The sequence below is a fragment of the Oryctolagus cuniculus genome, chromosome 1 (assembly GCF_964237555.1).
Source record: "Oryctolagus cuniculus chromosome 1, mOryCun1.1, whole genome shotgun sequence".
Lineage (NCBI taxonomy): Eukaryota > Metazoa > Chordata > Mammalia > Lagomorpha > Leporidae > Oryctolagus > Oryctolagus cuniculus.
This window is the reverse complement of record NC_091432.1, coordinates 51,247,054-51,259,415: the sequence shown is the minus strand read 5'-3', so window position 1 is coordinate 51,259,415 and position 12,362 is coordinate 51,247,054. Positions and strand designations below refer to the sequence as shown.

Genomic DNA, 12,362 nt, shown 5'->3' with positions numbered 1-12,362 from the left:
TGATTAAGTCCAAAGTCAAGGGCAAAGAAGTCAGCTTTACCCACACATGAAGCCAAGGCAAGGAAAAAGTATACAATAATTCTATAACATAGTGAATGATTGGGAGCAATAATTCAATAAGTCACACAATATTTACTGAAGCTCTGACTACTGGATGAGCCTTGACCTTAAAAGACATTATTTTAATGAGAAAATACTTTGTGAGTTTTGAGTAGTAAAGACAGATATTACACTCACGTCAAAAGTCATTGTTTTGCACATGCTACTTGAATTGCCTTATGTACTCCTTCTGTCTTTTCTTAGGTTTCTGGGCCACTGAATGCTATGTTTCTTTGAGAGCTCAAATTCATCACACTCTTCAATTCTATGAGCTCTTGGGCAACTGAGAAATAACTGCAGGGTACTGGTGTGAAATTAATACAGTGTTAGCTCTATTATTGGTGAAGTTGTCCGGGACCCAAGACTAACATGCTCTTCCTGTTATTCCCCACCCCACCCCGATTTGAACTTACCTATCTGGCCATAGGTAGCATACTTAGAAAGCACCCTACCTATCTGTTTTATTTACTGCATGGGAAGAATAAGAAATGCTGATAAGAGTTAACCAATTAAAGGAGAAAGGATTACAAGTGTGTCTTAACTGAAAACCTGTGTGAAGGCCTTGAGGCAGGAAACACAGTTATTGACAAACTGGCAGCTATTGAAATCTCCAGGAATTTAAGGGATTCACTCTCTTGGTGATACAATTGCTAAGAATTATGGCCCTTGGATAACTTAGCCTGAAGAAAATCAGGCTCAGAGGGAACCTGAGAGTTGACCACTATCTTAAAAGGGAAGGAGAATTAACTCCATTCATTCATTAAATATTTATTGCATTCTACCTGCACCAGGCACACTGTTCTGAGTATTGGAGATGCAGCAATTAATAAAATAGCCGTATCCTTGTCTGTGTGAACCTTATATTGATGGATGTGGTAGTGGAGGGTACAAACAATAGAAAATAAGCAAAAGCATATATTATGGTAGAAGGTAATGAGCAGTAAGGAGAAAAAAAAAGAAAAGAAAAGGGCTGCGGAAGATTGTTGGGTTTTAGTTTGAGAAAGACTGACCATGGTAGGTAACAAGTGAGCAAAGATCAGGAGGAGGTGGGGGCCATGCGATAAGGGTGTTCTGCAGAGAGGTGCCAACAAGCACAAAGACTTTTGGTGGTTGAGTGCTGGGACACAGGAGTTGAGTGCTGGTGAGAAGGTTAGTGCAGGGGAGAGTAGGAGATGAAGCAGGCAGGTAATGGGGATAGTGATAAGAGGGGAGAAAGAGAAGATCAGCTTAGACCTTGTGAGCTCTTGAAATGCCCAAGGTGTTTACTCAGCGATACGTCACTGGAGTGTTTTGTACATTGGAGAGACATTGTCTTATCTACCTTTAATAGTAAAGATTGGACAACTGTGTTGAAAGGGAGAAAGAGAAGTAATTCTCTGTGATCCTAAGAAAATAGAGTTAGTGGGTAGAAGTGGTTGAGTTTTCTAACTAGTTAATTAATTAGCTGACTGTCCACCAGTGAAATTGGCTTTCCAGTTGGTTTGGAGTTTCCCTCAGCCCCTTGTTACTCCTGGTCTCAGTAGCTGCTGGGAAATTGATGCTGGGATCCAATTCTATGACATTCCAGATTCCTTCCAATACTGAGAGTCCATAATTCCAAAGCACGTACGACTTCAGTTTCCCCAATTTAGAATGTGAACTCTAAAAATGAAAGGAGTCTTGACTGTTCTGTTCATTGACCCAATTCTGGTGCCCAGACTAATGTCCAGCATATAGCAGCAGCTCAGGAAGTATTTATTACACATATGAATGTCTCTGTTAAACTTATCATAGGATCTTATGCAAGACTTCTCTTTTGTGCATGTCACAGAATAAAAACTTGAGTTGGATAACATCAATGACCTCTCTAGGTTGTCAGTCTGTGATCCCCATTTCAAACCCTGAGCCATTGTTTTCTAAAGAATTTTGCCAGCTAAGAGGAGGGGGACAAAGGGGCTCTTATGGAAAGGGAAGCAGGGATGAGTAAGGGTAAACCCAAGTGGAGGAGAAGTGCATGAGTAACTTCTGGGGCTGGGGGCCAGGGCACTCTCCAAAAGTAAAAATGCCAGTTGTCCTCTCTGACACACACAAGGCTCTAATTCCAATAAGGGAGGTTTTACAAGAGACGGAGAGTGTAAGACAGTGAGAATCCATCACAGAAAAGATTGACTTTACTTAACATGAGTCAGCCTGATCAAAGTACTCATAGGTCCCTGGTGAGAAAACATCATAAATAACAGCAGAGATTTCATTTAAGGGTATCGAAAATATATTTTTAATTATGATGAAGTTCACAAATGACAACACTGACATTTGTTTAAACAAATAGTTCCATCAAGACATACCATTACCAGGTCCCCAGACACCCAAGAGGCAGTGATTTCTGAGGTTTTAGCACAGCTGCCAGTATCAACAGGAGAGATGACAGGGCCCAGATTTGCTATCAGGTATGCTAATGAGACATGCTGTCATATTTATTGGGTACAGAATTAAATACGAAAAAGATGCATGAGAGGGAACTATAAGGTGCTTACTCTGCATTTAGCTTTAGTTCTTTTCAAACAAAGATGATAGTTTTCAATATCAAGAAAGATGCAAATAAATATGGATGTCTTCCATGGAGCCTTTCCTACAAATTGCTTTTGTTATACATAGAAGTAGAGTTCAGCTTCTTTGTGACCTAGAAGGAAAAAATAACAACAGCTAAAGTTTATGTATGTTAACTGTCAGGCTCTTTACATCTTTTATCTTATTTAGTCTAATATTAATTCAAAGAAGTACATACTATTGAAGCCCTCAGTTTATAGATGGAGGCTCAGAGAGAATTAAATGGTTGGCTCATGGTCTTATAGCTAGCAGAGGGCAAACACAGTTCTTGAACTCTAGTCTGTGCTCTTAACTTAGAGATACATGACATTGTGGTATATACTTCAAAGGATGGTGTCATTACCTTTCAAACTCAAATGCCAGAATAATGTCAAGAAATCATGTTTTAAATAAACAGGATGTGCATTTCCTGTCCTGATGGTCTTGGTTTCACAGGAGAGACTGGAAAAACAGAGAAACCCAAATTCTAGGGTTTCTGTTATTGGGATCCAGTGTCCCTTCTCCAGATACTGGAGTGTGTTCTTTCCTCTGTAGACTCTTTTTTTCAGCCATATGGTCCAGGGAGGCTCAAGGAGCAAACCACACTCCTAGAATTCCTGGGCATCTATCCTCCCACCTCATAGAACAAGGGCAGTCACCTTCGTGGGGTCAACCAGTTGATCAGGCCTGGAGCTCCCTGCGGCGCCGGCCGAAGGTTTCAGAGCCAACATTGGTGGACACGAAGTCACTCTTCACCACACCCCCTGACCTGCTCAGCAAGTCTGCCAGCCGATGAGTCACACAGGTGGCAGTGTTGCAGCTTCTCTTCTGGGCAGTGATGCTGATTTGCAGGATAGAGAAAGAAGAGAAGGCCTGTCAGTACAAGTCTGGAGGGTGGATGGGGAACTTGCCCCATGGGAACATCATGGTAACTTTGCTGCTCTGAGAAGCACCACTTAACTGTAAGTGTTCTCCTAAACACAATTATCAGAGCAGAAAATCACATGGCCATTAAGGAAAATGGCCTGATCACTCCCCATAAACATTCCCAAGGGGTATCAGAAAACCCAGAGATCACTCTGGGTGGTTGGCCATGGAATACAGGACTGTAACAGGCAACCTCCCCTGTATTTACTAAAAAGCAGCAAACCCTTATGAGACTAGAATGAACTGTGGCACCACACCCACCCCATTCACAACGACTGTAGAATCTATACCCCAGTGATAGCACCAAACGCTCCTACTGAGGAAGTTGAGGATTTCCCAGTCTTACCTGGAACAGGGATGGAGTTGACAGCATCCAGTCTCCCAGGTGCTTACCTGCATCTCAGCACCCCTGCTCTTGTGGCTTGAGCTCCGCCAAAGGGACCATTCACCACACCTTGTGTCCAGCTGCCCTGGGGCTAACGCTACTTCTAAACACAAGTCTACATACTGCAATGCCTGGGATGTGGGCCAGAACAATGACTACCACAGCTCAAGTCTTTTTAGAAAAATAGTTTTATTTCCCAAAAGACCATCACATTTAGAAGCAGGAATGAGAAGCTATGTTGTGAAATCCTTGGGGGCCTCAGAGGCTACCCTTGCCCTCTTGACCTTTCCAGGAGTGCTTCTCTTCTAGTACTTGAGCCCTCCTTTCTTTCAACCCATCTGAAAGTTCCAGATATCCTCTGTCACAAGGAGAGCCACTAGTATGAGCCCAAGGGCAAGCAGAGAGGAACCACATGCATCAATTTATAGAAAGGTAGCAAAAAGGGAAATTAGAGAGGAGAATTTAGTTGGTGTTTTGAGGCATGCCAAATTGAGGGCGGTGGTCCACATCCAAGTTGTTGGCCATATCTCTTTTCTTGCCAGGTGCTCCGACCCCAATCGCAGTTTGGGGGAACGTGTGAAACTTGTTGAGATCCTGGGTGTATGTGCCCAGCATGCAGGTACTCAGATTACCACATCGCTTAGATCTGGAGCTGGCCAGGCTGCAGAGAAAAGACATGCCAGAGAGTACCATCCAGGGTCTGCCCCCATGGGCAGTCACGTAGCAGGGGTCCTCCAAGTCGGGGGCAGGAAGGGCAGTCAGGAGGGCAGCTCACTTATCCTCCACTAGGAGAGCTGAGCAGTGCAGTGGGCCCAGGTCGGGGAAAGGGAGGATTAGCCTTTCTGGCATTCCACATGCTAGTCAGTCCTTCATGCTCTGCAGAGAGGTTCTGGGGGTGGATGCAGGTGCAGCATGTGTCTCTGCCTGGGCAATGCTGGAGCCAGGCCAGGGGCAGTTCCCTGCTCCTGCTCGGGGTGGAGGGTGGGGCTACAGGGAGGTGGTGCTGGGGAAAGGTGCTCTTCTTGGGCCCATAGCATCATGCACATCTCCATACATGCCCCACATCTAGAGGCTCCAGACCTACCTCAGACTCTGCTCTACCTGACCCACTCCCTGCAAGAGCTTCACCTTCACCTTGTAAATGTGCAATGAAGGCACCTTGCAGTATGAAAGAACATCGTATGTCATATGCGGATTAGCAAGGTGGACTCAATTTCTAAAATCTCCCATGCTGTACCAGGCCCATCCCCTAGCTTGCCCCTTACCAGTCTTTTTCATCCAAACCTGGGAAGTCTCCCCAGTACTGCAAGACCGATTTCCACAGGAGTGACCCCACACCTTCTACAACCGTGTTCGGAAATGGAACTTTATAAGAGGTGATTTAACCAAGGTCTGTTCAGCTGACTTCTGTCTTCAAAAGAGCCTAGAAGTGGCTGGGCCCCAGGTCCTTGTGGGAAATGAAAGCCTGCTGGACTCTTGGCTAGTGTGTACTCTCCTACCTGTTGGGATGCACCTTCCTGGGAATGCCAGTGGGGTTGGGAGACCATGTCCTGGGCAGGGTGGGGAGCCTTACCTGGAGCCTTCTGTCTCCTGCTGCTGTTCCAGCTCACTGGCCTTCATCTGCACATAGTCCTGCACCAGTGCAGCCAGCAGGAGGCGCGCTTCCTCCTCACTGAGTGTGGCCAGGTCTGGGCTGCTCTCCAAGACAGATCTGTTGGAAGGGAAGCAGACCCCATGCAGGCTCTGAGCTCCTGTCTATGCTCTCCCCATGATTAAGAAACCAGAATTTTTGTTCTCTGTTTTTTCCTTTGAGAATGTGACTACCCAACTCCCAGTAGATAGGGCATGAGGCCAGAGTCCCAACTGGGAACTGGCAATGGTCTGATCTCCCAGCAGAGGTATGCTGGAGCCAGTTTTCACAGGCTTGTGAAAAGCCTGAATCTCAAAAAGTTTTGTTATTTAATATAATTTGTACATGGATGAAAACAAATCAATAGGTCACACATCAGATTTGAGAACAAATTTATTGGCAAACTTACTAGCTGATTAGGATGCAATCCATTTCTCAGATCATGGCTAAGCTGATAAATAGGTCAGCTGTAGATAATAAGTTTGGTGAAAAGCAATGAAGGCATTTTGTGAGAGCCAATGGCTATCTAAAGTTTACAGTGAGGAGCATTGTACATGTTATTGCTCTTTGTAAACTGTGTGCTACACATCTTTATATCAGAAAAGTTTATAATAAACATGCATATATACATATACACCTACCCCTCCCAGTGCCTCCATCCCAAGACTCTGGTTTTAAACACTCAGCCCACCACATTTAAGATGCATGGAATTGTCCCATTCCTTGGGCAGTGGGAGGGGCGCATGCACCTGGATTCAGGTTATCTTACCTGAATGGCACTGCGTGGAGGCTGTCTGCCTGGTACAGGACCAAGATGCTAAGAGCCAGGAAAGGGGAGAACTTGAGGAAGCCCATGACTTCTGGCTATGGGGGAAAGAATGATATCAGTGCCTGCACCACTTGAATGTTCTCTGAGCCTGCAGATTTGAATTCCTGTCTAACTTTCGCCCGTCTGCTAACTTCCTAGAATCCTGGCTTCAGACTACATTTTTCTTATTTCCTCATCAGCAAAGTGGACTCCTGGAAGGTTCAGTGGGTCCATAGCATGCATGGTTTGGCAAAGCTGGAGGGGCCATCTTATGAGGTTGGTTGGGAGGGGAGGTCCTAATCGCCCTCCTCCAGCACTCTATATACACACACACATACACACACACACACACCTGTTGGTCATGTCAGGTCTTGGAGTCTCATGTCACAACACCTGCTCCCGTGACTAAACCCAAAGCTGTCCTTGCTGCCTGAGATTTTTATGCACACCTGAGATGTACAGAGGAGGATCTGCAGAGAGGGAGTTGCGGTTGGAATCGCTAACTGGCTAACTACTTCTAGGGCTCAGCTGCTCCACCCCCTGGCAACGCTGTCCCCTGCAAGAACTAAGGTTAACAATCTTAAGTTGGAATCCAACACTTGTCTCTGTATTCCTAGACCGCGCGCCTGGAGCTCACAGTTTCGGGCTGCTGGCTGCTCAGTCGTTGCGACCGTTTGCAACCCAACCGCGCTGGTTCAGGTTCTGAATCAATTTCTCGAGGAAGGCTAGGTTCCAGGTGCTATCCCCAAAGCACTGTCGGCGGAAAGCTACTTCTGTGACTTGCTCCCCAGTGGTATAGGGAAGGGAGTGAGAGTGCATCTGCCGCGTGTGTAGAGCTGCAAGGAGCCCGGGCGGGAACTGCCCAATCCTACATGGGACAGGAGCCCGCCCAGAGATTTCCTGAAGTGGAGTCAGGGTGGACAGACCCGCTCTGCATGGGCAGACCCAAGCTGACAGGGAGTAAAGTAGGAGATAGAGATAACGGAAAGAGAGAGGGAGAGTCCGAAAGAGATAGCCAGAGAGAGATAGCCAGAGAGAGAGAGAGAGAGAGAGAGAGAGAGAGGCGCACCTGAGCAACGCTCCCGGGGCTCACCGGGCTGGCGGTGGCAGGGAGCTGAGGCGGCAGTGGAGAAGGCTCTGCGGAAGCAGCCGCGGCACTTGGGCTGGGCAGTGGCTCCGATGCCTCCAGCGTCAGCCGCCGCTTTTATTCCCGCTGCCATGGGTCGGGAGGGGTCCTCGAGCGCCGGGCAACCAATGGGTGGAGGGGCCTCTTGCCCCAGCCAGATTGCGTCACCCCTATCCTTCCAGAACCCGGAACATCCACAGGACGGCCCCACTTGTATTTGCATTGAGGTCATTAATGGATGGGGGGGGGGTGTGTGTGTGTAGTGGTGGGGACCAAATAGAAACGCCCTTAAAGTGAGCGGGAATTTGAGGGCAGTTTGACGTCACCGACACCGCCGAAGATGTCACCTCTTCCATCCCTATTACTTTGGAACACCCAATCCACTCCACCCCCAGCTGTGCCGTCTTGGAGGGGCAGGGTCCAGGACTGAAGGGACTGATGGCTCCCCCAGGTGAGGAGTGGCATTGTGTGGGGCTTGTGAGAATCAGGAGATGGAGCTGCGAGCAAGAACTGTTTTTAGACCTGAACTCAATACCAGCCCTTATTATTACTGGCAAGTAACTTCACAGAACCTCAATGCACTCATCTTTCAAATCTGCCTGCAACACTGCACCCAGCTGCTCCACTTCCCATCAGGGTTCCTTGCTAATGTGTCTGGGAAAGCAACAGGAGATGACTGGGATGCTTGTGTCCCTGCCACACTTGTGGGAGACCCGGGCTCCTGGCTTCTGCAGCCATTTGGGGAGTGAACCAATGGATGGGGGATTCATTCATTCATTTTCTCTCGCGCGCGCTCTCTCTCTTTCTCCTCCCTCCCTATCTTCAAATAAATAAATTTTCAAATAAATAAATTTTAACAACAAAACGAAATGGAGACCGTCTAGAAGGAAGGTTGTGAGAAATGCCCAGAGAGGCAGGCATCTAGCAGTTTCCTGGTCCACACAGGGGACTAGGTAAGCTCTCCATGGATGCTTTCCAATCCTCTTCTTGGGGGGACTTCCCATATCAGTTGAGCAGATCCGGGTGCTGTGAGGAGGGGAACTGTGCCCAGCTACCCAAGGGAGAGGTGAGAGGGGCAGATGCTTCCCAAGCCTCTAGCCTCTAGCCCTCCCTCTTCAGATCCCGCCATCCATCACTTTCCATTCAGCCCCGCCTGCCCGAGCCATTTGCACAGCTGCCCCTGAGCTTCCGGCTGCTGTTTGCCAAGATGTCCCAGTGGCACTGGATTCCTGCCCGTGTCCTTACCCGGCCCTTGATCCCCCACGAAGAGCAAGTAGGCTTGCCAGTGCCATGGAGTCTCTGCCGTAACTAGAGTTCACTCTCACTCCCAGTCACACCCTTCCACACACAGATATTCGTTACCGTCTCCAAACGCGTGCCCACACTACAAGAAGCAGGCACAAAACAGACTGCGCGCAGGGGCTCACTCTCACTTGTGTCCCAAGCCTGCCTCTGAGAGAGTTCTCGTTCCGTCGCAAGCCCACACGTGGACCATGAAGCTTGTTTCCGACATGCCTGAACACACTCAGAAGTACTTCCGTCCCATCACACCCCATTACGCATGAGCTCCAGCCCCCTCATACCCAGCGCAGGGGATTTCGAGACTACTGGCCCAAGCGGTCAGTTTCAGGCGCGCCCAGAAGGACCCAGGTCCCGACCAAGACCCTTGAGCGGCTGGCTTGGGGCGAAAGAAACTTGGAGAAGGAAGGGGATTTTCCCGGTTTGAGCGTTTTCAGCGCGCGCTGGGCGGCAGCTCCTGCGGTGAATGCCGCAGAGGCAATCTGGGGGCTGTGCAGGAGGCAGAGTAGAAATTATCCCCCAGGGGTGCTTAGGAGGCTGGAGTCACTGAGCTTCAGCTCCCTCCACGGTCCCGTCCACACCCCGGTCCTTAGTCCCCAGAAACGGAGGCAGATCCTAGGACACACCTGCCTGGAACCACCTCTCTCCGGGATTGTTGACCTCGGGGTACGAGGAAGCAACAGGACGTCTAACTTCCAAGATGCCCTTTTTCCATTCTCCTCTTTAATTCCTGTTGCTGCACTCCCCTCAAGGGAATACAAACTCGGGGCTGGGGGTCTGAGACTCCCGCTCCCTCTAGGGGACCTAAGACTGGAAGAACCGGCTCCGGTGAACCCAGGAACGCATCAGACGCAAAACCTGGAAACGCGAGCAGCCCGCGCGTCAGGGCTCAGGATGGCGGATCACCGCGCACAGTGTGCCCTGGAGTGGGGAAGCAGATAACTGCAGCTAAGATCCAGTCCCAGGTTTCCTGGCTTTTCCGTGGTTTAGGTTTCATACCTGGGCTCTGGACCGCTCGACCAGTCGGGGAAAGCCGCGGTGCGGCCACTACGCGGCGCGACGTGCTAGGGCCATTGCCACAAGGAGCTGTCGTAGAAGTGTATTAGCAAATGCTTGTGCGGAAGCGACGTTCTCTTTCGGGACCAGAGGTTTCGTTTTATGTGTCCATGGTGTGCATTTTCCTCCACGGAGAGAATTCAGCTTTCATTCTCACAGTGGTGAGCACAAAGTGGGTGAGAAACCACGTTTGGAACCCTCACAACTCACCCTACTTCCTTAAGATAAAGTCTTGGGTGACTGCGAACCACATGTTGGTGCCCCGGGATGCTAACTGGGGTCTACACCCAGAGGGCGTCAAGGTAGCCTACAGGAACTTAAAACCTTGCTTTATCGCTCTCTCCAGAAGAGAGAGACAAAGATAGCTTATCCCTCAAGAGCTTTTTGAGTTTATGGAAAGTGTCTGACGCTGCGCGGGGGGGGGGGGGGGGGGGGGGTGAGGGGTGGGGTGGGGTGGGGTGGGGTGTGGTGGGGTTGGGGGCAAAGGTTTAAAAAAAAAAAAGGAAAAAGGAAAAAATTATCTCCCTCCCTTCTCCCCCTGGCAATTAACACCAGGCCAGGCACACTAGTTGGCATTCTGCTAATGTTAAATTCATGGAAGTATTCATTATTAATTCATTCGGGCAAAATCGCCAGTCAGCCTCAAGAAGCAGCCTGTAGAAAATCCGGACCGAGTTGGAGAGTCATTCCTCTGGGTTCTGAAATCAGGAGCAAAGATAATTGGTTCCCTGCTAGAAGTTTGCTGGAAGGGGTCAGCAGTAAGTTAGGGTTCTTCTTCTAGGGATCTTCCAGAAGACGAGTCTACTTTGAACGGAGTCCTGATTTCCCGAGTGAGGCGAAGGAAGGTCAGACCTGTATGTGCACAGATGGATTACATTTCATCGCACTATCCTTGGAACTTCTCTGAGTTTTAGCAAAAAACACAACAGGATCTACAGAAAGTTGGAGAGGAAAATGCAGATTTTACAATAGCCACTTAACTATTCAGCCCTTGATTTTACTGTTTTATTTAATAACTTACATATCTGGAAATCAAAGTCAGTTGGTCAGTTCTGAAACAGTCTTGTTTGGAAAAACCTTTTTTTTACAACACTCTAACAGAAGGTAACTGTAATGTTTATTCCCATTTGTTTAAATCACGTTCCTATACTGTTTGACCTAGAAATAAAAACAAATAAGGAATCTAGATGAAAATTCTTTTTTTTAAAAAGAGATTTAGAGAGGTTACATCCCATCAGCCTTTGCGCACCCCCCTCCCTTCTCTTCCTCGGCGCTGCCTCCGGAGGTGGCTGCCTTCTCCTCGGCACCATGGCCGCCCTCAGACCGCTGGTGAAGCCCAAGATCGTCAAAAAGAGGACCAAGAAGTTCATCCGCCACCAGTCGGACCGCTATGTCAAGATTAAGCGTAACTGGCGGAAACCCAGAGGCATTGACAACAGGGTGCGGAGAAGATTCAAGGGCCAGATCTTGATGCCCAACATTGGCTACGGGAGCAACAAGAAGACCAAGCACATGCTGCCCAGCGGCTTCCGGAAGTTCCTGGTCCACAACGTCAAGGAGCTGGAGGTGCTGCTGATGTGCAACAAATCCTACTGTGCAGAGATTGCTCACAACGTCTCCTCCAAGAACCGCAAAGCCATTGTGGAGAGAGCGGCCCAGCTGGCCATCAGGGTCACCAACCCCAACGCCAGGCTGCGCAGTGAAGAAAATGAGTAGGCGGCTCGGGTGCGCATTTTATTTGTGTTTAAATAAAACCTTGAAAACCGGAAAAAAAAAAAAGAGATTTATTTATTTATTCAAAAGTCAGAGTTACATAGAGAGAGGAGAGGCAGAGAGAGAGACAGAGATCTTCCATCTGATGGTTTACTCCCCAATTGACCACAACAGCCGGAGCTTCGCCGATCCGAAGCCAGGAGCCAGGAGCTTCTTCCTGGTCTCCCATGGAGGTGCAAGGGCCCACGGACTTGGGCCATTTTCTACTGCTATCCCAGGCCATCGCAGAGAGCTGGATCAGAAGTGGAGCAGCCGGGTTTTGAACCAGCGCCCATATGGGATGCTGGAACTTCAGGCCAGGGCGTTAACCCGCTGCGCCACAGCGCCAGCCCCTGGTTGAAAATTCCTGTGTGAATACCCATCTGTTCAAAAGGGTTGAACTTAAAATCTTAATCTTTTAATTTGAGCAAGACACTTGTGAGGCCACTAAACAATACCCTAAAGGACAAACAGAGCTTTCAAAGTTCAGAACTCAAGTTAAATTCATTGCTTTTGTGCAATCCACATGTGATACAGATTCAACCACAGCAACAAAGTCGCAGCAGTAACAACTGCAGCAGCAGCCCAAAGCTCTTCTCTTCAGCCTGGAAGCAATCTGGAACTGTGTGACTGGAGAATCCCTACTGAAATCGTACCACTTTAAGAAGGTCAAAAACCAAAGCTTTCCATCATGGAGTTTCCTGAAGATCATGGG

General features: G+C 48.5%; 2 protein-coding genes across 6 annotated transcripts; one reads left to right on the top strand and one right to left on the bottom strand.

Annotated features, from left to right (window-relative positions):
* Positions 1-2,329: 2,329 nt before the first annotated feature.
* LOC100008771 (calcitonin gene-related peptide 2) lies at positions 2,330-9,922 on the bottom strand. Of its 5 annotated transcripts, none has more exons than XM_070064671.1 (5): positions 7,508-7,654; positions 6,376-6,466; positions 5,550-5,687; positions 3,324-3,505; positions 2,330-2,758 (listed from the first exon to the last, which is right to left on the bottom strand). In XM_070064671.1, exons 1-4 carry the CDS (start codon positions 7,632-7,634, stop codon positions 3,346-3,348), a joined length of 516 nt encoding a protein of 171 aa, XP_069920772.1. In that variant the 5' UTR covers positions 7,635-7,654; the 3' UTR covers positions 2,330-2,758; positions 3,324-3,345. The 5 variants fall into 5 exon arrangements, with proteins under 5 accessions (XP_069920772.1, XP_002708875.1, XP_069920774.1 ...); XM_002708829.4 differs by having other exon boundaries at positions 6,376-6,470; positions 7,508-7,647; XM_070064673.1 differs by lacking the exons at positions 2,330-2,758; positions 3,324-3,505; positions 7,508-7,654 and adding exons at positions 4,147-4,637; positions 9,839-9,922 and having other exon boundaries at positions 6,376-6,470.
* A 1,196-nt stretch (positions 9,923-11,118) lies between these two features.
* Positions 11,119-11,674, top strand: LOC127492358 (large ribosomal subunit protein eL32). The gene has a single exon (XM_051851823.2). It carries the CDS (start codon positions 11,204-11,206, stop codon positions 11,609-11,611), a length of 408 nt encoding a protein of 135 aa, XP_051707783.1. The 5' UTR covers positions 11,119-11,203; the 3' UTR covers positions 11,612-11,674.
* Positions 11,675-12,362: the final 688 nt, after the last annotated feature.